The sequence below is a fragment of the Strix uralensis genome, chromosome 2 (genome assembly GCF_047716275.1).
Source record: "Strix uralensis isolate ZFMK-TIS-50842 chromosome 2, bStrUra1, whole genome shotgun sequence".
In the NCBI taxonomy this organism is placed as follows: Eukaryota; Metazoa; Chordata; class Aves; order Strigiformes; family Strigidae; genus Strix; species Strix uralensis.
The window spans coordinates 108,609,872-108,635,102 of record NC_133973.1 but is presented as its reverse complement, the minus strand read 5'-3'; the positions used below and the strand labels follow the sequence as shown (position 1 = coordinate 108,635,102).

General features: G+C 43.1%; 1 protein-coding gene across 2 annotated transcripts; it reads right to left on the bottom strand.

Moving 5' to 3' along the window:
* Window positions 1-105: 105 nt before the first annotated feature.
* LOC141940239 (phosphatidylinositol 3,4,5-trisphosphate 3-phosphatase TPTE2-like) lies at window positions 106-20,728 on the bottom strand. 2 transcript variants are annotated; one of them, XM_074861007.1, is made up of 19 exons: window positions 20,682-20,728; window positions 19,214-19,306; window positions 17,065-17,142; window positions 14,711-14,758; window positions 13,823-13,981; window positions 13,287-13,406; window positions 10,467-10,566; window positions 9,565-9,628; window positions 8,972-9,036; window positions 8,325-8,385; window positions 7,347-7,428; window positions 7,176-7,264; window positions 5,830-5,891; window positions 4,792-4,872; window positions 3,649-3,754; window positions 2,895-2,992; window positions 2,421-2,516; window positions 1,881-1,951; window positions 106-390 (listed from the first exon to the last, which is right to left on the bottom strand). In XM_074861007.1, the coding sequence occupies exons 2-19, from the start codon at window positions 19,261-19,263 to the stop codon at window positions 288-290; spliced, it is 1,533 nt and encodes a 510-aa protein (XP_074717108.1). In that variant the 5' UTR covers window positions 19,264-19,306; window positions 20,682-20,728; the 3' UTR covers window positions 106-287. The 2 variants fall into 2 exon arrangements, with proteins under 2 accessions (XP_074717108.1, XP_074717107.1); XM_074861006.1 differs by lacking the exon at window positions 20,682-20,728 and adding an exon at window positions 19,520-19,533.
* Between the last annotated feature and the right edge of the window lie 4,503 nt (window positions 20,729-25,231).

Genomic DNA, 25,231 nt, shown 5'->3' with positions numbered 1-25,231 from the left:
AGACAATTGTCTTAGATTAATAAAGTAGGGATTACCTGTATGTAGAGACATCTAAGCTCTAAAGGATCCAAAAGCTCATTAACATGACAATCAGCTGACAGTAAGTAACTCTTCAGAGTATTATTGCTCTGCACAACAGAACTTCATGTAAGTTTATTTGAGAAGTTGTATCTACACAGAAATACATTAAGTACATCAAAGTGAGACTGCTTCATGTTATACTGAAGCAGCAAGACACTCTCCAGGAAAAGAGATTAACTTTGTGTTTCCCTTTTTTCAGCTTTCCCTTATGGTTCAATAAAGTTCACCTCCACAGCAAATGTCTCACTATAGACTTTCCATGTTTTAGACTTGTGAGGGTTATCCAGCTCATTCCTGGGAAGGTAGAGTCTGAAAGACAAAATTCAACATATCTTAGGCTGAAAGACATGATTTTCCTTTCAGACAGCCAAGAGAACTTCAAGCTCAGCCCTGAAGTATTAAATATAGCCCCAGATCTTGGATTCAGACATCAGCCATGCCTGCACAGGGCTTGAGATGTGAAGTAGTCTCAGAAACATACAGTCAACCTGATGGGTTTGTAGGTTGGTTGTTTTTTTTTTTCCAGAGCCCCACAATGCAAGATTGTTAAACTAGTGTTACATTCAGCCCAATGCTTCCTGATGGATACAACTGGCAGGAATTTAATAACTGACCTTCCTCATGGCAAGGATTTGATTCAGTATTCAGTCAAGCTCATCAGGCACGTTTCCCACTTTTAAAGCTTACCAAATTCATGTCTAGTTATCACTTAATAGCACTTGTACATCAGCTGTGGCTGAATTAGAGACAGAAGCACTGCCCTAACAGCAGTTTCATTTCTGATCAGACCTAGTCCACCTCACGTCTACCAGAATTTTCTAAGCAGAAAGGGAGACAGTCTCTACTAAATTCTCTTTAAGAGAAGGTCTGGTGGGACATCCTCCCTAGCCCTGTAAGAAACAAAGCCCTTGGGTGAAACTTTTGAGATGGCACCATTGCAGGGCTGTCAGACAGCAGGCATACATTTCTCCTGGCACTGGTTTGATCTAACCAGTCTGCAGTCTCGATGTCTGCAGCTAGAATGCAAGGTGCATTGCTGGCTGAGCCCATTAAGTTTGGAGTTATGAACACAGGCTCATGGCTTTCTCTCCTCATGCTCTGATGGGATCTGTTAAATAAAAATTGCTTCCTGTTCCAGTCATGGAGAACACAGGAATTATCTCCTATGCCAAGTTCACTGTTCCTCTGTCTAAATCTGTCAAGTTTGGTAGACAGAAGAGAAGACCTCCTGTCTCTGCATTTCTACATCACTCCCCTAGTGAGACACACAAGCCCAAATTTCAGTGTCTGGAGCTCCCCCAGGAGTTCTAGTCTCAACAAGAAAAAAAAGAGTAATTTCTACACTTTAACAAAAGCATAAGTAGTAAAAGAGCCTTTCTTTGGGATCCCAACCATCAGTACCTCTAACTCTGGTCTTAATGGTTGCCTGCTAAGCTGCTGAATGAGTTCCAGCCTCTCAGGCAGCCATGCTATAGGATGGCAGAGTTGCCTTTGGTTTGAATAGTTAGCATTACCTTTTTGAATTCAAGTTCATTAGCAATACTTAGAGTGCTGAGGAAAGATCCAATGGATTAAGTTGATCAAGATAAAGAGGTCACATGTTTAAAACACTTGTCACAGTGTGAACAAGTGTGCACCAACTGCCTGCTCACAAGTTACAGTTGAGAGTCAGAGACCAGTATCCACACAGAAGCTAAGACAGGCTGGATCAGCCACCCATCTCAGCTATGTTTATGAACTTCCACCTCTGTTCAGACACCAGCAGCTAGGATCTGAAGGCAGCTGCTACGATCGCTTACCTGTTATTTTCAATAAAGGAAGTGTTGAACCAGAAGAAGAATGGGCAGTTGTCATAGCCTTTTGGGAGATCCTAAAAGGAAAGGCCTTGTTTAAGGACTCCATTCCACAAAACAACTCTATTTTTGCAGAGCAAGAGTACCCACCTGTCCTCAGTAGTTTGGTTTACAAAGCTACAGCGCCAGAGCCAGTACACTTGAAGAACCCGGTATCACACCCAGATCACTATTGTCATTGAAGTTACTTTAGGACTAGGTCACTCAAACTTCATACAACAAAGCGAGACACCCATGTTAGAAGCAGCAGGTACTCAACTAAGATGTCTTGGTTGTACTGTATGAACAGCCAGACACCTCTCCTGCCTGCACAGGCTGATGTAGCAGCATTTGCTGCATCACTCGCACAGTGGGGCCACTCCACACAACAGGAGTCACTGGGGAGGAACACAGATTCTGCCCCACACAGCACAACCAGCCCAGCTGCAGTTTACACTGCAGCCTCTCCTCATACTCAAGTGAAGGTCTTCATGCTGTTATACTTACAGAAAGCGATTCAAATCTGACTTTCACATCACCGCTTATAACAGGACTGTCTTCCAAGCCAATGACTACAGAGTCACTTTCAGAATCAAGGAAGAGCTGGATAACAGAGTAAAGTATTACATTAATGAAAAGTTACTGCAGAGACAAGGGACCAATTCATGACAATACCTAGCTGCTCATTCATGGTATACAAATGCAATAGCAGCATCAGAATAGCAGCCAACAATTTAAGCCACTCAGGTCAGAGTGAATTATTGCATTTAATTGACTTCTAGCAAAATCTTTCACTATCTTACCCCTACTTTTCCTGTGATTTAGCAAAGCTTAGTTTTTTCATTCTCTCAGAATTTACAGCATCTATTTATTTAGATAGTTTCATGATCAGTATTCAACTTTTACAGGAAGACATTTTTGACCAATAAGTCAGCTTTCAGCTTCAGTGACTCAAATGACATGATTTCATAGTACTCTCACCTTGCAGTTTCCTTGATTGGCACATACACATTCTAGTACAACTTGCTTCCTCACTATTATCTGCACCTTCATATCAGTTCCATTGCCTTTCCCAACTCCTAGGAAGAAAAAAGTTGTGTTGTACCATAGTACATACATTAGCTGGAAACATAAGTGGTCACAAAGCCAAGTGCAATCCTATTCAAAAGTGCCTTCTCTCCAGAATGCCTCGCTATAGACTTTAGAGAACTCACATCCTAAAGGTAGCTCAAGATTCAGTGGTTGATAACTGTATTTTGAAGTACCAGTGAATCCTACCAGCGGAGCCAGAACAGGCTAATGTAGAGTCTAGTTCCACTGACTGAAGAACAGCAGTTTGAAGTCCCCTTGAACGAGTAGTGCTGAACTTCCAGCCTTTTATCAAAATTACCAGAACATATGTACAGAAACAGTTGTGTGTATCAAGCTGAGAAACATTAGTGGACCCAGTTCCACATGTGAAGTTAATCTCACCTGAAAAGTGATTCCCCTCCCAAAACAGAGCAGGTTGTACAAAAGCCACCATTTGACCAGACACCCAGAAAGTGACAGAACACATGGGGTAACTGCACTCCAAAATGCCCTTCACTACATTTTAACTCTGCCATTTGAATTCTCAAATCGCATTAAATCTACATTCCTATCATGGGCTTCACAAGACAGACAGTAGACATCAGCTGCCTGTATTAGGAAACCATTACAAGATAGAGGAATGCCCAAATTCAAGAGTTCTTACCATGTATAGAGTGGATTTTGAGGTTTTTTATTTTGAGTTGTCTCTCTGGTGGGAGTTTCAAGTTATATTTGTTTTTCAGGATCTCGTAATACCCCACATACCTACTCTGTAATGCAAAAAACCCAGACACATTATGCAGTTTCTGTACCCCACACAGACTAATTCTAGGCAGAAGTAGGATTAAATAGAACTTCTATGCAGAGTTCTTAGCTCTAAGTCCAAAGACAAGAAGAAAGTAGCCATTTGTTCTTCCCCTCCCTCGTTCAAACAATCCTCTAGACAAATTCAACATCTATATTTTTAGCAAGTATTTGAGCTCCATGTTCTAAGAGGTATTCTGTACTTTTGGGTTCAGCAAGAAGTGAGGAGCTTTTATATTGTAGCTTTAAAGGACAGAACATTTAAATGTACAATATACTTTCATTTTACAGAAGCAGATTCTGAAGGACAGCTGTACTTCCATTCTATTTTATGCCAGCAGCTAAAAGTACTTCTGTAACCAGCTTCATTTCACAGTACACAGTGAATCAGAATGAGCACAGCCCCAGACAGTGGTCTGAGGCAGTAACTTGTTTAGTATTTCCTTGTGAATGCAGTCTCTAGAGGAGGCATTCCTCCACCCAGGCACAGCGGTGCCACGGCCCTCCCCAGGCCAGGCTGCAGTGCATCCCTGATAAACAGCCCAATTGTCTTACATGGTCATGCTCCTGTGAGGGTGGGCAAACACTGCAACAGGTTGCCCAGAGAGGTTGTGGAGCCTCCATCTGTGGAGATATTCTAGACCTAATGGGATATGGCCCTAGGCAACCTGCTCCAGCTCACCCTGCTTCAACAGTGGGGTTGGACCAAAAGCTCTCCTCGTCTCGACAATTCTGTTACCTTAGATAGCATAATTCAGATTTGGTGATATTACAGAGAAAGGCATAAGGAATGTACTTGGACAAATGGGAGGGGGGGGAAGATGCACTGCAACCCAACGAGTTGATAGTCTTCCAATGCTTAAAGAAAGAGTACAGCAAGTTCAGGAGTTAATCATTAGTAGGAACCTACATATCTGAAATGAGACAGGGGAGGTGGGGTAGCGTAAGCACTCACAAGGCTAGTGTTGGTTTGGCTACTGTTACTGGACTGGGTCAAGCTCACCTGGGATGGAGTTTCGACTCCTTGAAACTTGGTGCTTGTGCTTTTATCAGTTCTTCTCTCTCCAAAGTAGTCCAAACTTTCCTACATAGGAAAGTAATTTCAAGGGTTAAGATATTCATCCCACTACCGTTCCCCTTCCTGAGAAGGGGACAGTAAACTAGAATTACACTAATCAATTCCAGTAAGAGAATATAAGTGAAAATATGCAATAGTTGTTTTGGTACCTTCTACAAGGAGGCTTTTAACTAGAATAAAGTACTAATTAGGAAGTCAAATACATTAAGTCTGTGATCCATGAAAGAGTGCTAAAAAAGCACATTGAATAAGGAGAGCAAAGTGCTTTTTAAGCAATTGCTTTAGAACCATCTATACGGTTTACAGTGCTCTGTGGCACACCAAGCCAAACATTAGGTTCAGATCTTCACAAACCAAACTCGGAGAAAAACAAGTGACTAAATGGATACACACTCTGGCCAGACTATCTTGAGTGACCCAGGTCTTCTGCAACCCAGGTCACCAGACTGATACACCAGACCTGGGATACTAAAGCAGCACATGCATCTGTCCTGGCTGGGACTTGCTGATCTCTCTCCCTTTCCCCCGAAGGGCTTGAATTGCTGTAATTCTGGTAGTCAAGACAAGAAAATTCTTGATACCTCACACCAGTTGGATGGAGGTTGGGGAAAAAAATTGCACTTTAAAACTACTATCTTTAGTGAAGCATGCTCAGACACCATCTACAGTTTAAGAAAGTTGTACCTTAAAATCGTAGGTCTATTATGCCTCCAAAAAAGTACTTCAAAAGTTGGTATCCTGTTAAGTTCTACTTTCCCAGTTCTTCCCAATCAAGAATAGTCTTCATCAAAAAGGAATTTACATAGTAGCAAGATTTGCAAGAATTTCTTAAAACAGATTTTTCACAGTATCATTTTTTCAGTATAGACTTTTTGCAGAGCATTAGTGCATTTCACCAATTAAATAGGTTCGAAAGGGCATTTTGAACACTATAAGATTCAAAAAATAAACACCAGTTTTTACCTTTGCGCTCTCAAACTGGTCACTGTCTATGAGCCAGGTACAGACCATTGTTCCAGTCCTGCCTGTATGAGAAGAGACAGGTTGAACTACAGGAGTTCAAAGGTATTTGGGATTATTTTTGTCAAGATGAAGTTACAACTTTTGAAATAGAAGAGATAACAGGAGATAAGTGACACCAGAGTAGTCAAGTGCCTGTATTTCTGGGAAGAATGAGTTAAAAGACAAGATACTGCAGTTTGTTAACTTGTTCCTTAAAAGCAGTCCCCACATTTCTTTGTGGTATTCCTAAAGATCCTTAGGAAGCTGGACAGTATCTGCATACTCCATTTAGCAGGGGATACAGTCAAGTACATGCTACTAGATTAGGTTAGACTGGCACTTGCTAATGCTCTAAGTCTCAAGAGTTGCTTCTCTGCTCCAACTTTTTTTTCCCCCAACACTACTAAGAAGGCATCAAGACTGCTAGCAAAGACTCCAATATCGTTTCAGTTCTGACTTTAAAGTCTCAGAGGTCAAGTCACTCCTCCCTACACTTGTTCTTCAAGCTGGTTTTGGCCTGCAGGTAGTTTCAATGTTCAGTTTTGCAAAACATTTTAAGCTATGGTTCCATGTGGGGGAAAGAACCTTCTTTACGTTAAGTAACCACCTGGTTTAAGCCAAGCGTTTACAACAGTAACAGCAGGCAGCTACAGATGTCACGGATGTTTGCAGGGAAGTTTGATTTATTTGCACAGCTATCAATGTACTTCAACAGCTCCCATGCTACTACAGGTTGTAGATAGCACCCACAGGTCAGCTCATGCCCAGCAGCTTTGACTAGTCTGTCCCCATAAGACTACATTGCACTTTATCACATAATACTTTGTGTATCTCAATTTAAGATCCAGTGGTACCTACAACATTCCACCCCTCTACTGCAAGAAATTAAAAAGCTTGAAGTATATTACAGTGCAGGATATTCAGCGTGGGTGGCTAGCTGCCAGGGAGCCAAAGCAGCAGCTTAACACTTTTGATAGTAGCAGTTTCAGTAGCTCCCTATCCCCAGCCTCTCCTGTGGAACTACAGTTCCAGCAGCCAGGACAGCAGGAAGTTATTGAAGACCATTTTAAGAGATCAGATGCCACCTTAGATTAACAACTAATTTGGGCTACCTAGAAAGAGGGTTGTGTAATACTAAACACACAACACTATACTGTTGCTAGACATCACAGTGTCTGCAGAATTTGTCAAGCTACACTCTAAACCCATCTCACGCTATGGCTTAAGGCCATACTATCATCAAAGAAGCCATGATAAGAATAACATGTAATTTTTAGCATACACAGATTAGATGTGAGAAGTCCTACCTTTGCCTCCTTTACAGTGAATTGCTATGATGTTCTTTTCATCTTGACTCATCCACTCACGGACACTGGCAGTGAATTTCAGCATGTCCCTAGGTAAGAGGAAAATTAATGGATCAAAGCAAATGCCCACATAAAACTATCATGATGTACATATTTCTTGACAAGACTCACTGTAGCGCTGGGACATTGTGGTCATCAATAAAGATCCTTTCCACCCTGTAGTGGAAGTACTTGGGGTCATAGCCTTTTTCACCTACAAAGAAAGATCTGAAGTTATGCCAGGAAGGGGAACAGGATTGCAACAAAGAAAGTGTCTTGTGACACACAACTGCTGGTCTGAGCATAGACTAGTGTTTAAAGTACAGTATTAAAAAACAGACAGATAAAAGCAGAAAAACTGTGAGGTAGTTTGGCTAAGCTGATCTTCTAGTTTCACACCTCACTCAAGTGAAAATTCAAGCCCAGATGGCCATTCCTTTCCATAGGGGTTATTTAGGGATCTGAAAGTTAATGTTCTGATGTACTGTCAGGGCTAATCACTGTAACGACCACCTACAAAGTGGTAAAGAGCTGATAACACCACAGTCCTCATCTGTGACCCCTCATCCATCCCTCTGCTGGCTAGAGGACAGTTTTATTGTTTCAGGACTTGTATTGAAGTATTGATGCTTCTATATCATACCTTGTCTGCTTCCAGCTCTGACGCTCTACCATGCATCAAAAACCACAGGATAGTTGTTCCTGAAGTATTTTTCATTGTCTTAGCCACCTCCAAACAGAAGATCTTTTAACTACTCACTCACTCCATTCTTCTAAGCCTTCATTAGAAAAATCCTTCAACATCACCCCAAGTTTTTGCCCAGGTTTAGTTCTCCACTTTAAGAGCTTTGGAACATTGAAGCAATTGTTCAGCATGAGCAAGGAAGTCTAAACTGAAAGGCATCCAGTACCGCCTTTGCAAGCTTCGGTACAATATATTAGATGCTCAAAGTCAGTAGCCACATTCAGGACAGAATGTAGTCAGAGACAGCTGTGTGCTTTTGACAGACTTTAAATTCTTGGAGATCTGGTATTGCCAGCATCATACCTTGAAAAGATGTTTTCCTGTTTAGCAGTATTTCAATAAAGTCAGCAGCTAAACATACTTACTGCAGAGATTGTAGACTTTATAGTGGTCTGCATGTTTGGTGTCCAAAAATCTTACAACTTCCTAAAGCAATAACAGGATACAAGTTCAGAGTAGATAGTGCTCTAATCCTTATTTCCACTGCCACCTCATCCCCCACCCCCCAAATGGGGTCAGCAACTGCATTCATAAGGAGCCCTAAGACAGCAGGTCTTTCCAGCCCAATAGCTCAAGTTCTTGTGTGGAATAAAAGTATTACTGTGACTATCTTGCCTGCCTTACAAATTTATGTTTCCACAATATCAAGCAGCATAGCTCTAAAGGGCATTAATGCAGACCTTTTAAAGATTATTTAGATGAGTATACAGTTCTCATCACTCACACTATTACTAGCCTGTGACAGAACTGACTTGGGTCTCTGAAGCATTCCCAAGGAACAGGGGCATCAGAGCACCAGTGCGCACACTGCAAGATATATCCCACTAGGCTTAGCTAAGAGACTACAATACAAACAGTGCAGCACACTGGAGACCACCATTTAGTCATTCCAACCAGCCATGACAGCAGGACTAGGACTGACCTGACAATCTAGTCCATAGGTAGATTAGTGGGAACCTGGAAGTAAAACAATATTCAGAAATACTGAACTTGGTAGGTGAGAGATTTTTACCTTTATAGGGTTCCTGTAGAAAGACTGCTTCCCAGAAGATGGAAATGACATTGCAATAATGCGATCTGTGGAAGAGACAACAGTCAGAAGTAACATTGGGAACCCTCCCCACATGTAAGAAGTACACGATTGAGAGCAACATCATTATGAAACAGCTTCTTTCCACCCTAATTATTAGAACCACCTACCCATTTCTGAGAGGTTTTCTTCTGCATTTAGTATAGCCAGAGCAGAATAATGTTTCCTGAAGCATCAGATACCATTAAGTGTCAGTCTCCATAGAATCACAGGGAAAAATACTATGAGTTAGTTAACAGTTTCTTGGCTCTGGTTCCCTAGGCCTCAGGAGAATATCTATCATTACATACAGCATGTACAACCTCTCCCCTAGTAGGCAAATCCTTGAGAACAGTGTCAGAGTTAGGAATCCATATTTCACAATCCCACAGAAAAGGAGTAGGCCTGGTTTGACTTCATACTTAAGTTTCATTAGTCTAAAACATTGCCTGTATTTCATGTCAAGCACTTATTAACTGAATAACTACTGTTAGCAGGATATAACATGCTGAAAAGTGTCATTTGCTTCTACAAACCAGTAATATAAGTGAGATCCAGATCAAAGCCATCTTTCATATAACGCCTTTTGTTTTCAGAGACCTGCCGAAAGAGTAGAGTTAGTCTTCCAAAGAAATGCCAGAGATCAACAAGCATTGCCTGTTACTAGGAAAAAATGACCATCTAGACTCTGAAGTCAAGTCATGAGTAGCAGAGCTTCATTTTGCTATAGCAAAGTTTACAGCATTAGCCAAGAATAACGTTTATTGTGTTAGCTTTTAGGTAGAAGCTCCATACATCATTTTTACCCTGAGGTATCAAAGTTTGTTCTAGTGGAAAGAACACTGCAGATTCTTTGCGGACTGCAGCATGAATCTGTCATTGCTATTGGAGCATTGAGGGGCCAAGGGAAGGAAGAAGAAAGTTAAGGGCAGCATAACCAAGACTGCTTATTCCCGAGCAAAAGGACACACTTGAAGCTTCAAGTACCACTTCAGCGCCCCTGATGAAAATAAGAAGAGGCATTTACAACAGGTAGGGCTTCAACAGCTAGGTTGTTTTGTCTTCACCTGGAATAAGCAGCAGAAGCATTACAATTCCTATCCTCCCCCATGTGAGGGAAAACAGTCCATGTATCACACAGACTAGAAAGTATTGATTGAGACACATGGTGGTGTTGCAATCACTTTGATATGCTGGCGTTCCAGGTCAAGTTGTTGCTTACTTGAACAAAGTTAAGAATTATTAGCTATACTGGAGTTGAGGCAGAGCTCCAGTACCTTGTCAGGGACACAGAACAACACGCTGTTTTGGCATTATTATCAGTTGCAGGCCAATAGGCTGTGGGCAGTCTTGCTACTCACCATTGATGGCTGTCTGAAGAAATAGATAGAGTTGGAAACAGTAACAGTAGCCTAGATATATTAAGAGGCCAACTTACCATTCTCCTGGTCACCACTTCAAGTTGCTTCTTTTGTGAAGCCAGGCGAAATATTCTTATTAAGATGACAATTCTCAGAACTCGGAAGAGAGTAACCATTCTAGATAAGGGTCAGATTCACCATGAAAGAAAATGAACATAATTAAAAACTTAGCTGCAAAGCTTAAAGCTATTCAAAAGCTGTTTCAGAGACAGTTTAAACCTTTGTTGCATATACTGAACCAGGACTTCTCAGGCTGATTTTGGAGAAAATACTATGCTTGAAGAATGCCATTGTTTTACTGAGGTTTTTTGGGAGTCTTCTGAACAGCTCACAGAACTAGGAAACCCCTACTTGCTCAAACAGACTTTCACAGGCACCTCTGCGCAGTAAGCAACAAATTCCTTTAACACTACCTATGTTATTACCCCCAAATTCCTGTTCCTTGAAGTTTGTTCTCAAGTATATACTTAAGTGTAAGTAGCCACCTGAAAAACAGCTGAAAAGAGAAGCTGGACAGGCTATATTACACCATGCCTTGATTAAGAAACCTGAGAACAGAGCTGTATAAACCCTGTGTTTAATCATTCAGCAACTTGAACAGATGATTTGGTTTGAGGAACTTTGAACTGCTGTTGAACTTTGAAGCAGGCAAGATGCTTATGTGAGTGGTTCTACAGAAAGAAGTGAACAGGGGCAGCTGCTTTTGCATACCACTAGGGACTAGGGAAACTAAAATTCGTTCCTTAAGGAGGTATGTGAGCATATACTTTTAAGGAGCACATGCACATATTTTAGGTCCTGATACACTTAGGTAAGAATCCTGGTGAATACCTACAGTAAGGGGAACAAGTATTATGGAAACATTATCCCATCACCTCCAGTTGAAGACACTGTGCTCTCTCCACTGATGTGAAGCTTAAAGTCATCAAGACAAGGTTCTCCTGGACAACTGGAGGAAAGCTTCAGTTCTTTCGCCTAGCTCCTTCGTAGTCCAGGGTCACCTTGCTGTTTTCAGGAGTTCGGTTGGAGCTAACAGCCAAGGAGATGAACCAACACTGGAGTGAAGACTCCATAGGCCCTCTCCCCAGCCTGAACCACAACTGTGAGAAGCAGCTCTTCAAGATAAAGGCAGTTTGCAGACTTCAAGGAAACATGTAACTCATCCCAATGCGCACCTAGCTAGACCAGATTAGAAACAGAGACCATAGCCCTCCATCAGAGCATGTTACCTCTATGAACTGCCACTGAAATTTCACCTGTCACATATATGCTCTCATCCACATAAAAGCTGTTTAGATTCTAATTATTCTGAGATGCATCAGGTGTTTTAAGACTGCTGTTTGCTTCTTGAGGAAGGTCTATAAGGAAAGAACAGTGATAAACCTCAGGCAGGCTACTGGGACTTAGTTGGACTGCATGGACACTACTGGAGTGTTAGGTAGTAAGACCATCTCACCTCAAGATCTGGGATTTGGCTAAGTCTGAGGCATCATCTAGTGCCAGATAGAAATATTATGGTCATAACAGGACTAAAGAGCCCTTAGCAAGAGAAGCCTCACAGAGGGCCTCAAGAATTACATGGGTGAGATGGTAGGCCCCAGCTGATTATCTCTCAAGAGCATCAGTGTGAACTCCTTTTTCTGTGACCCAAAAGCCTACTCTAAATCCCCATAAACTTCAGCAAGTCAGAATACAAGGAACTTGCACATACTGATCTACAACACTATGAGTCAGTGCAGGATCAGGCCTACTACTAACATAGCCTAAAAAAAGTAGCAGTTCAGATTATCCTGTCACAGTGCTATTTCTCCTACCAGATGCTGCCATAAGATGAAAGTTGCTTTAATAAAATGTGGCCAGAGAGATAGGAAGTAAGCACTAAATTCAGATTAATATTTAAAAAGACCTAGAAGAAAACAGCCTTTTATACTGAGGCTGCAAAAGCTATTCCTTTGACAGTTCTATTTTTTGAAAAGTGAGTTTAGCTGGCATTTGAAGAGACTACTAGTACTTCCAAATGTTTGTCCAATTCTGGATTCTTCAATAACTAGACTTTGAGTTGGTTTCTTCTAGAAGAATGTTTCCCCCCTTGTGCCCAGTAGCCAGTTGAATTGGGGCTGGAGGGGGTGTGATTTTTTTTTTTTAAAAAAAAAGTTCAACTTCTCTCCCTGGCTGATGCAAGCAAGTTTCATCAATTCAACTGTAGTTCAGTCTCCATCAGAAGTGGATTCCTCTCACAGATTATTATCTGATCAAGCTACAGAAATCAGATTGAAATATGACTTGAATTAACTTATGCACATCAGCATGTTTCCCCTCCCCAGGGCATGGCTGAAAAATCCTACGTATGTTACTATGGGGCTCTTGAGAAAGCAAGGTGGAGGAAACAAGACAGTGTGGCAACTCTTTGTATTTCAAGGTCCATTAGATGGAGATCCTCCCTCAGTTGTCTGTTCCATTTGCTATTATAATCCAACTCTTCTTTCTGACCTTCTTCAGAGTCTCCTCTCTATCCAGGCTGCTGCACACCTTCTCCCTGCCCTGCTCTGCCCCGCCCCCCCCCCAAAAAAAAAAAAGCTTGGCTCGGAGAATATGATGGCCTCACTATTCACTTTTAGTTACTCCAATTGTTTAGATCATCTCTGTCTTCAAAACAGGGACAGTCTACAGTATAACTGTAGACCAAAGTTAGGTGCCTCTGTCCTTTACTAGTCCATACCGTGAAATACTAACATAGCATATTCGTGATCTAGTATCTAGCTTAGAGGTGCCCAAGAAAATTCTCAGAAGATTATCAAAAGACAGCTCACATTTAACAGCTGCCATACCATTCTTACCTTGGTATCTGATCTGCTGCAGCAAGGTCAGAGAAGGAGTATGTCATGTTAATTAACAGAGTGCCCACCACTATGAATGCATCCAAAATATTCAGTTTGGACTGGAAATAGTTCCGGAAGCTGAAACAAAGGAGAGTTTTAGACAGATGCCCACATGGATAGCAAAGATTGAAATACATCTTTCAGGAAGAGAATCACCTATACAGAAATACTGCTAGAGACAAGCTCTCCTGAAGTAGTTCTTAATACTCAGCACTGAAGACTCACTAAGTAAATATTCTTACACCTGGTCTACACACATAAGTCACAGCAAAGCTGATGTGGTTTCCAAGTGCTCACTTATACCAAAAGCACTCTACAGATTATTCTATAGAAGGGTAATAGCCAATATACACAGCCAAGAAGAGATGTGGCCATTGTCTATGACCAGAAGATTAGCCTACAGGGCATCCATGTTCATAGTCCAATCTTGAACTATTGATTCCTTGCTAGCTTGAGTACTTGCCACACTGACTTAATTTTCACCCATGTCTTACCCTTGAACAAACACCCTCAGGATAACATCGATGAGAAAGAAGAGCGCTATTGCCAGGGAAACACCTTCGAGAATATCTCTAACACCCCTCTTCTCACTGATAGCCAGATCCACAATAACAATTATAATGTCCACAAAGATAAGTACGACTCCAAATACTCTGCAAAAAGAAAAATACAAGTCATCTTGAGAGGTAGGAATGAATTGCTGACTTTTATTGACTGAAAAGCACAAGCCCAGATTTTTGTTTTAAGCTTATCTTATATGTTATATATATGTTATCTTACATAGAGATTGAGGCCTGCTTGTATAAGCAGCTGAAGGATTCAAATTGCATTTTTAAGTGATCTGCCCAGAGTATATCATCCATGTGGAATTGACATTTACCTCACACTCAGCTGTAGTTGACCTATAATTCCACAGCTACATAGAAGTAGTGCAAACCTGAATGCTTTACAGCACACAAGTGTCAGTGCTATCTTTCAGCTTACTTGCCTTCCCTCCCACCTGTGATTTACTATAGTCCCTTAAAAATAACTGTCTTTAATGGCTTACCTTGTTCCAGCACCTATACTGCATACAACTGACCAAATAATTGCTCAAGGCTGACACAGACTGGAAAAAGTCATTAAAGAACTTTTATCCAAGTCAACAGCATTTACAGTTCTGACTTTCAGTTCTCTTTGGAGAATATAGTCATATCTATTTAATACTTCCTTCCCAATTAAAGTACTTTGCTCAGGTCACCCTTTCTGGGGGTGATAGGGGATTCAGTACTTTCCAGACAGCAGGCTGGGGTCACTGTTGTTCAAGGAACTTCCCAAGTTCTTACACCAGAAATAAGGACTACTTCTACCCAGCCCATATCGTTACAAGCATGATCTTTTACCTGAATCCAAATGACATCACAAATGGGGAAATCTTTCTCCTAATTGCACTGCAAGAGAAGAGAACTGGCATCAAGACAAGTGACATTTTGCTACTGGCATCAGCCACAAGAGCACTGTTACATTCTTTTGTTCACATTATTTGGTTTTTGAGTTCTGTATAGTAGTGATTTCTTTAAAGGAGATTACTCATTTTCATTCATGAAGTATACAGGTTAAGACGGTACTTGAAAGCAATGCTTTGACCACTTGTTAGAAAAAGTACTCATCAGCTACAGACCCTAGAAGTACAGCAGTATGTACTTATGCATAACACTAGTCAGCACCACAATTCCACTGACACCAGAAGCCTGACTTAATGCCCAGTTATAAGCTTTAAGAAGTGTGCTTATATAATAGTTATTGGTCAAGAGGAAGATTAAAGGATAAACAGATCTTAAGGTATACTGTTCAAGATATTAGCTTATAGTATCAGAGGATTTTTTTCCCAGGCATGGAAAAAGCTGCACTTGTTAACAACTCCAATACTGCTTGTGTGCTCTTGGAATAGAGGACAAATCCTTCTTCCCCCTTTCAAAGGAAATATTGGTTTGGCTTTCAGACCGAAGACTCCAGTGCCTTTTAAGAAAATGAGTTACTGAAGCCAAGTTCTTTCAATTGTGAGAGTTATCTCCAGCCCTACCAAGGTTGCAGCTCCTGTTTTCACTTACAGGAGATTATTTGCTGCCTCTCTGCTTTGTTTTATGTCTTCTTGTTTAAAGCTAGGCCTTTGTGTAACTATCTCCCTAGCTGAAAGTCTCTTTAGGCTACACTAAGAACCAAGGTAGAAGCAATTATCTGATAACCCCAAATTCTGGCAGTTTACTTAACAGACTGGCAATCTGTTTTTCAATCTTGGGATTACTTAACTACTGTAAGCACCGAGTCTTTTCTTAGACACTTAAAAGAAAAGACCTTGACCAAGTATATCTCTAACAGCAGCACCTACCAAAAGTTCTGACATACTGACAAAAAATACTAGTAGATTCCTTCCATATTGTTCACATACCTACCCTATCTTTCCTGTTCTATACCGTTACTACACTTGCCCTCCCCACCACCATTAGAGATACCACTGTTACAGGAAGTCTTTGTCAGCTCAATAATGCATGCTGCACCCCAGTGATCCTGTCTGAACTACTTGTTTCCTCTAGGGTAACTTGAGCATTGCATTTCACTTGGTGCATATCCTTAACACCTCAATAACTCAGTTTAAGACAAGGCTAGATATCTTCGAAGTTATGAAGAAGCATTTTGCTGGGCTTACTGAATTAATCCACGCTTCTCATTATTAGGTTCATACCTTAAACTAAAGAACAAGGTCTAACCAGAAAACACCTGCATCCTTAAGCAGGAAGGAGATACTTAGGTTGTAGTATCCACTTTTCCTACAGAAGTCAAGGATGTAATAACGGGTCGTATCTTGAAGGCAGCCTAGCATATGGGAGGTCCTCCTTGCATTTATGAACATCTAATATCTAAGGAAGCACTGTGGTATTATGCTGACAGTTTGCTGGTCTGTGTCTTTGCCCAGTCAATCCTACAATGCAAATGTATTAGGTACACCAAGACTTCAGCTTCCACAGTCTAAGGACAAGTACCTTTATTAGATGCACTAAAGACTGAAATATATACACACCACTCCAATTTGGCCTGCCAACATCTTAAATCAGTTGATGAGAACATGGCACATTTGCTCGCATACTTAGGTTGAAGCCTTTGTGAAATGCATTTGTAAATGCCACCTTCTGAATTCTAGAAAGACGTCACATAAAAGAACTGAGACAACAGGCTTAGTCTTACTGTTCTCGAGCTGCAGGAACAGAGAAACAGGTCTATTCACTTGTCACTGACTTGACTAAGTATGCTAGAAGAGTTAGTAATCTGGTGACAGGAGTTAAACTCTGTTAGAAAATAACTACTTCAGGAACAGAGTTAACCACTAGCAAGTTCAGACAGTTTAGTCTTGATAAGGGCATGATGCTTATCATTTGCCCCTGATACTCATTCACCTCATTTTCTCACCAGTGTTTGTGCTCTCCCACTCATTCCTTTGGGAAAGTTTAATCAATGCAGTTTGGACTACCCATTCTCCATAATATGATGGACTTGTTCTTGGGGCGGGGGGGCCTTTCATCTCTAGAGGCATGAAGAAGCTTCCTGAACTTACTTGTCTTTTTTATGTACTAGAACAAATGTCAGTATCAAGTGATTTATTGGGCTTCTCTCTACTTCAGCAAGCCATCTGCCTTCTTATTTTGCTCAACACTTTCCACTTTTGGGGGTAAGCAAGGCTTTTAGTATACCATTAGCTTACTTGGAACAGCTGTCTGGTTCATTATCCTCATCACGACCATCATCAATCTTTACTGTGGGCTCTTCTACTGTTGGAGAGCTGGCAAAGGAATAACACAAGTCACATACTGACACAGATGTCAACTTTATACATTGCTACCCTTTGTTGTTCCAGAGAAAAGAATATTAACTGTCAGCCGAGTAGCAAACAGCAGCCTGGACCAGAGCACAGGCATAGTACCAGGAGAAGAAAGACTTCCCCTATGCTGGCACAGCAGAACCCCTTGGCTTGTACTGACTTAGTTCCCATTAGTAACCTATCTCTCAAAAGTTTCTCTTTTGGGGGAGGAAGGAAACAGATGTGTTCAGCAACAGGATAAAGGGCTTTGAAGTAGGGCATCCAAGAGTCTGATGAGGACTTAAAAGTCCAGTCAGACTCTGGAAGTGATAGAAACATACATATGCAAAATTGCTACAGAGTCCAAATGACATTAATGCTATTACAGTAAGCTACTTGTTCAGAGAACGAATGTTTTCACCAGGAAAAGCCATAGCACAGAGATGTTTTTGTGCAGAGCAGGAAACCAGACCGGAAACTGGAAGACCAGAGCAGCAGCAGCTGAGCTAGTGCTGGAACAGCATATTCTGGGGGTAGTGGCTGTTTGCCGTAACTTCCTTAAAAGGGTCTTTTCAGATCAAGTTTTTGTTCAGCCACCTGAGGAGCTTTGAAGGCCACATCATTTTCTCTAAAGTCATCAAGTGTAACACCCAAATCCAGGAGTTTCTAATTCAGCCTCCTCCAGAGAAATACTGTGCTGTATAACAGCACAGCCACAGTGTTTGCTGTGGCTCTGCCTCTGGCATCATTACTTCTTGGGCAGGAACAACTACATACATGTACTCAATATTGATGTTTCCATGCTGTTCTGAGACAAATCAAGCATGTTTGAAGTGTCAGTGTAACAGCTCAAAGGATCCACATATTCTTCATCCTCCACAATGGACCTGTACACCAGCACTGCTTCTGCAGGGTGGGCTAAACCCCTTTTAAGCAACACAGTTGATGATGCATCTCCTACAGTTTCAGCAGCCAGTACTGATGGTTCACCACCATCAGTATCAGGCTGCATAAAGGAATGATTCCACCCCCTCAACAATTTTGGTATTTAAGGCTAATTTTCCAGCTCCAGTATCTCTAAACACCAATACCTTCATTTTGTTCCTAGAACTGAAGCGAAGATCTAGCAATATATGGCCATTCAGCTTTGTTCCCAGCTATTCTTATGGGATATTCACTTGGGAGTTTCCACTTAATGTACTACTGAAATGCTTCACTCATTAAAGCAGGTTGCTGCTGCTACAGCAGTTCTGCTGCAGATCACTTGCTTACACTTCCAGACACATGAAGCGCACCAAATGCCACCTACTTATCCTCTATTGTGATTAAAATAAGCCAAAATAAGAATGAGCAACAGCAGTGTTTTGGGTTAGGAAGCCAATCTTTAACACAAAAAGAAAACAGAAGCCAAATCCACTGTGCTCTCACACAAAAATTCAGTTCTAGATAATGCTTCCCTCAGAGGGAGTTTGTTTTGCTGAGCACTCTACGTCTACTTGTTGTCCAAGCTGGAACAAGCTCTCTGCCACAAGCTACTACATCTAGTCTTTGACTACTGGAATGGAAGAGAAGAAAATGCGGATATACTAGAAGAACCTATTTCCTCCCCACACACACTCTCCCTACAGAGCATAATCTCTTCTGACTGTTGACAGATAAAGGGAACTTCAGACTTGAGGCTTTTAAGGAGAGCAGAGCAAGAGCATCTTGCTATACAAGAGACCTTGACAGTGTTTCTGGATGCTAGAAGAGAACAGGATTTACTGCCATGAGCTTATTATACCAGGGCTGGGTGTTCTGTACTTCTTAATTAGCTCTTAACTATTTGCAATAAGTCAATCATGACAGCATATTCCTCTCAAAGATATCACTGCTCTCCAACAACAGCATTTTAAGGGGGGAGGAATACAAAGACTATATGCTGTACAAACTTTAAGCACTCCATCATTATTCTCTTTGTTACATTTAAAGCACTAAGAAACTCTAGACAGGGGACCACACACAACATACTTCAATCCTAAACCCATACACTGGTGCAGTTCATTTCACTCACCTGGACACTTCTGTCAGCTCTGCCCCTTGTTCATACTTCACAGTTGTCATTTTGCCTGGTGTTGTTGCTCTGCTGGTCTTAAGAGAAGTACATCTAGTTAAAGAGAGATCAGTACAAGAAACAGTGAATACCAGCCTCACAGATTACCAGCAGACAAGCTTCTGCTCCATTTCCAGTTACTTCCCCGTGCCCCCAGCTGACAAAGCACAATCTTTATAAGGCTCACAAGAGTCTGCACACTCTGCAGCGTGGTGGTTTTTTGGCTATACCTAATATGCCACAGTGACAATAAAACAGCATCTTTACCTCACGATGAAGCATTTTCCTCTGCTTCAAGCTATGAAACACACAGGAGCCCCAGCCGGCACCTCTGGGAGGGGTGCAGCCCCAGGCTGCTCCAGCAAGGGCAGGCTGGGAGCCCCGGGGAGCGGGCCCAAGACCCCCCCGGCGCACATCAGCGTCTCCGGCGGGAGGCCCGCGCTCCGACCCCCGCCTCTCCACTGCCTCAGACCTGCCTCGCCGGGCGGCAGCCGCCGCTCGGGCACAGCTTCACAGTCCCAGAGAGGGAACCGGCTCCCACAGCGGCGGCCACGGCCCCGCCAGCAGCCTCCCCACCACTCCGGAGAGGGACCGGCATTGGCAAGCCGCCGGCACCCCTGCCCAGCGGAGGGCCCGCAGGCCGAGCCCCGGCCCGGCGGCAGCCACACGGAGCCTGGGGCTCCGCAGCCCCAGGGGGTAGGGCCCGCGGTGGTCCCAGCCCCCCAGGAGCTCCCTCTCCCCCTACCGCCCTCACCTCAGCGCGGCCGCCCACCTCCAGCCGCCGGGCTCAAAGTCGAGCCCAGACACCCGCCCCCAGCGCTCCGCGCACTCAGCGGAAAGTTGCGTTAAACTTCCTGAGGGCTGTTCTCCCGACCCTCCCGCCTTCCCTCACCCCGGCCGCGCCGCAGAGCCCCACTCACCCCCCCCGAAGCACGAACACCCTCAGCCCAACGGCCTGAGGCCGCGGCTAAATGGCCCGGCGGGGCTGCACCTGCACCTGGGCCGGGGCCGGGCCGGGCGGCACCGCCCGCTGCCATGGCGACGCCGCCGCCGCTCCCGACACGGCCCGTCACCTCGCCGTGGTGAGCAACAACCGGGTGGGCAACAACCGGCGGCGGCAGCCGGGCCAGGGCCTGCCCGTCCCCCCGGGGTCACGCCGCCCCCGGCCCGCACAGGCCCGCAGGAGCGAGGAGGCCGCCAGCCAGGCCGCCCCCCTTCCCCCGAGCCTCGGCCATTCGGGCTCTGGCAGCTTTGCTGCTGCGCCTTGACGCCTCGTAATGCATTTCGCGTGCCATGGCGGCTTTTGGGGGCCGCGATGGGGACAGGGCTGGTGCAGGTAGGCCGCGGGCTGTGGGCCAGTGAGGCCCCCACGGCCTGTGACAGCCACTGCCTCCATCCCGGGCAGAGACGCGTAACATTGAGCACTTACTTTCTTCACATAACATTGAGCACCTTATGTTTTTGCAGAGTCGGAGCCTGCAGGGCCAAACACGGCGCGTTACCCTGTGCTCTGCAGAGGCTTCACGCCTACCTCCTCCTTTACCAACAGTCAAGCAAGAAGCAGTCCCGGAGCATGAGCATCGTGCGGTGGAATAGTGCTGCTGCTGGGGCCAGGACGGCGCTGTGAAGGTTTTCTGCAGGACGCTCGGCAGCAGAGGGAGCTCAAAGCGAGCTTTTGGGGGCTGCTCCCAGGGCTGCTGGAGCTTCGCCAGGGGTAGATGCGGTTAACCGATGGCAGGAGACTTTCCGGATGCCTCTTGTCCAGGAGAAATAAATTCTTTAAGACGAACGCTGGGCATTTCTGGGCAGCTGACTAAATAGAAAGTTTCTCTTTCAAGTCTGTCATATATATATATATGTAGCTAGTACAGAAAGTCATCGCAAGTAATGAGCTAAATATCTTTGGTATATTCAGATAACTATGTATTCCAGGAGGAGCTAAACATGGATGGAGACCAAGCTGGATGATGAGAAGAAACATTCGACTAATTTGCTTTTCTTCTGAAAAAAAGTTTACATGTGCAGGTTATTCGGTACAGGCTTGAACCTGTGAACCATGTGGGTATCCTGTGCGTTACTCTCACCAGAAGCTTACACCTGTGGAGCACCTTCATGGGGAGGACCATCCTGGAGAAGAGCATAGAAATACAGAAGTCCAGTTTTGCCTGTCCTGGGCTCAAAGCACCAAGGTTTGAAGGCAGTTTGAGTATTAAAGTGGACATTTCACAGAACAACCTGTAACAACCAAAGGAGGGGCTGGAGGCAGGAGTCTCCCAGTTTGGCACTCAGACTGAATACCAGGGCTGTAAATGAACCAGCTTGCTCGAGGTTTCAGGTGCACTTAGAAAGGAAAAACAATTCTTCCCATTTTTCATTAAATAATAGACACCGCATTGCCAGTGATAACACCGTTAACTGTTCCTTTCACTGTTGCTAATCTTACAGCATTGGTGATGCTGTAGAAGATTTGCCAGCTCTCATGCGTCATCATGAGTTTCCTGGTGGTTGATCTATTTTTTTAAAACCCTAGCTTCTGGACTCAGATGACTAAAATAAAAACACCACCTTTTTTTATTAATAAAATTAAATTTCTTAGCTCGCAGCTGGTGGAGAAAAGCGTAGGAACAAGACCCAAGGTTTAGAAAGCTAAAAATAAAAAAGAAGAATTGAAAATACTCTGGTTTTTAAATTGAAGACTTGTAAATAATTTTCATTCTATTTTGCTGGTTAATTCATGATACTGATGTTTAAAAGCCCCTCCGAATCCAGTTCTGATCCCTTAACAATTATTCATCAGTGTGAAATAGCAGAATTGTCAACAAAATGCAGAAAAGGTTGAACTGTTCAGTAAATAATCCAGTTACATACTAGGTAGAGAGCAGGATGAAGTATGCATATCTCAGAGGGGTGATGACTTACTTTACATTCCAAAAATAACAGAGGGTGGTAAACAGAATCTCTTAACTTGACAGATTTTAAAATTGGTAGGTATGTCTCATTTATATCTGATACTCTTCAGAGAGGCAGCCAAGAAAAATAATTTCATTATGTCTTGGGATAGCAGAAATATGGAGATAAGTAGGGAAAAAATCAATTCTCTGCCAATTTTAAAAGCAGGTAGATCAGATGGCTTGATGACGATAGATCTGTCAGCTTGGCTTTGCTCCCAGATGAAATGAGAGCAGAGTATGTAGAGGTTTCAACTAATAAAATATTAAAGAAGCTTACTGATGATGATGATGATGATAATAATAATAATAATAATTCCAATCAACATGGGATTAGGGGAAATAATTCCTGTCAAACTAATTTATGTTTCTAAAACAAGATTACAAGTTTTACTGATAAAAGTATTTTATTGCTTCTGTAAGCAACTGTCTGGCTAGAAAATCACTTTGATTAAAAAGGTAGAAGAATGTAAACTCAGACTGGTTCATATTGGTGAAAATCCAGCACACTAGTCTTAAAATAACTAAAAGGGGAACCATCCTTAAGCAATTACTTTTCAGAGAGGTTCTGCAGGCGTTGGATATTGTCTTACGCTGCCTAATATTGTGGTGTGTTGTTTTGTTTTAAACCATGCCCCAGATAAAATCCCAAGTGATGAAGGTTGCAGCTGACACAGAGGTTGGAAAAGTGGTTGGATAGAAGAAGAATGGCTGCCTAGCACTGAGTAAATTGTAACATCTGGTAAATTCAGATGAGGGAGCAACATGCTTTTCCATACATCTACTGTCAATCTGAGAACAGAGGACCTCAGGATCGTGCTTTTCAGCTCTTGGTACCCTAAGGACCATGCAACAACTTTTAAAAAAATCCTTGGCCTACTTATAGTCCCACTAACTGTCACTGCAAGGCACCCACCACCTGCATGGCATGTGTGTGTCCATGTCAAAAAGCTTGTAAGCATTTCTGGACTAACTAATCATGTGTTGCAAATCACAATCATCCTGACTGAGGGGAGTAACACCATGGCAGGTCAGACTTGAAGCATCAGTGACTGTATTATGAAAACAGGTAACTCTGAAAAATCCTGGGGTAGCGGTAGGGAGTAGCTGGCCACAGGTGATTGTGGCATGTGGCTCTGTGGCAAAAAGAATAACAAGATCCTTGGATCCACAAACAGGAAAGATGCTGGGTTGAAAATACTGCTTGAGCTCTTTACTTGGCTCCTGTGTGCTCTCAGGTCTCCAGTCCTGGTAACCACAACTCCAGAAGAAAGAGGGAAGAGCCATGATGTAAGGAAAAGGCTGTGAAGTGCCCTCATCACACCTGGGTCCAGGGGCTCAAAGCTGTCCATCTTCTGAAAGAAAAGATGAGTCACTTAAACACAATTGGTCGGGGATGGATCTGGAAAAAGGTCTAGGTGCCCAAAAAGGGATGTAAGCAAACATAGAGCTCCAAAATTTAGATCTAGAAACGTACTTGTTCAGCAGCTGCCTAACTCTAGATGCAATTAAATTGATTAGGCACCTCTCTGTTGGGCTGCAGAGATCCCCCCAGAACCTGCAGTTCTACTCCTGTGCATGCCCTGGACTGTCCTGAGCACATATCTCTGCTGCTTGCCCCTGCCTAGGGTTGATCAGGATTCAGGTTGAATAGCGCTTAGGGATATGGTGTAGTTGAGAACGGTCAGTGTTATGTTAGTGGTTGTACTAGGTGATCTTCAAGATCTTTTCCAACCTAGATGATTCTGTGATTCTGTGAAATCTAAGCAGAGGAGTATTGCAGTCCCCTCAACAAGCCCAGCGAAACCACCTCCACCACACGCTGCCATACACCACCCACAGCTCTTCTCACCCCTATGTACATATTCTGCATTAAACAACTCTGAATGAAATCACCCCAGGAGCAGAACTTCTTGTTGCCTTTCCTCCCTCCCCATGCCAGCCGAGTACCCTACCCACTAGTGCTCTTCCCTCGGGATGTGCTCCATGCAACCCCTCACTCCATGACCCTGCTGGCTTTCCCCCAGCACGTACGCCTGCAGCTGAAGTAGGTAACCAGGGTTTGGGTTCCCAGCCAGGGACAGACACACAGCTTGTGTGTACTTGGACCTAGCCATAAGCAGGGAAAGAGACATTTGGCAGCAGAGGGCTCTTCCCCTTCACAGAGTAAGGCATCACAAGATTAAAAGGCTGCAGGATAAGACTTGGCAGATTCAGATTCACAGCAGAAAACAATAATAATTAACAATGAGGGTTATTAAGCAGTGGAAGAGCATGCTAAGGTCTGTGGCTGGTTCTTCAGCACTGAATATTTTACACCAAAATGTCTTTTTCTCAAAGAGACTCTCCCATTCAAATGGGAGTGAATTAGGTCGGGAGAGTTCTCTGACCTGAGGTAGGTAGAAGATCACGCAGATAATCCACATATTCCCTCTGGCCTTGTGACTAATTCCCTTTGGTACAGCTACTCCTGATGTAAGTGAGATCGCTCGGATCTGTGCTTGCCTTCAGGAACTTATAAACTAATTACGTTTGTTGTGTCAACCCATTAGATGCTCATAGGCTGCATGCAGACTCATTAGTTAGACTGAATTATGTCTTTGCTCTTTGAACATTATCAAAACATTCAGATCTAGCATGTTTCATGGTCTGCCACCATTACTCCTTCCTTGTACACAGATTTCTGTGGTTACTCCTTGCTAACAAACCACAGACTTTTAACGCACATATGTTGGTTTCGGTTATTTCGTACATTGAAACTACGGTGGCTGATGTCATCCCAATCTTTTAAATTTATCATACTTTTGATTAAACCTTTTATTGTTAGATTTAAAAAAAAATAAATATTTGTTTCAGATCTCGTACATTAACTTTGTTTTAAAAAACCTGGCAACCCAGATTCCTACAGAAGATGTATAGTAGCTCACACATCGAGAGCCTGCAGGCCCCTGCAAAGGAGCCTGGTCCACGGTCTCTCCCAGTGAGCAGGACATTCATGAAGAAGTATAAAAATAATGGCAAATGCATAAAG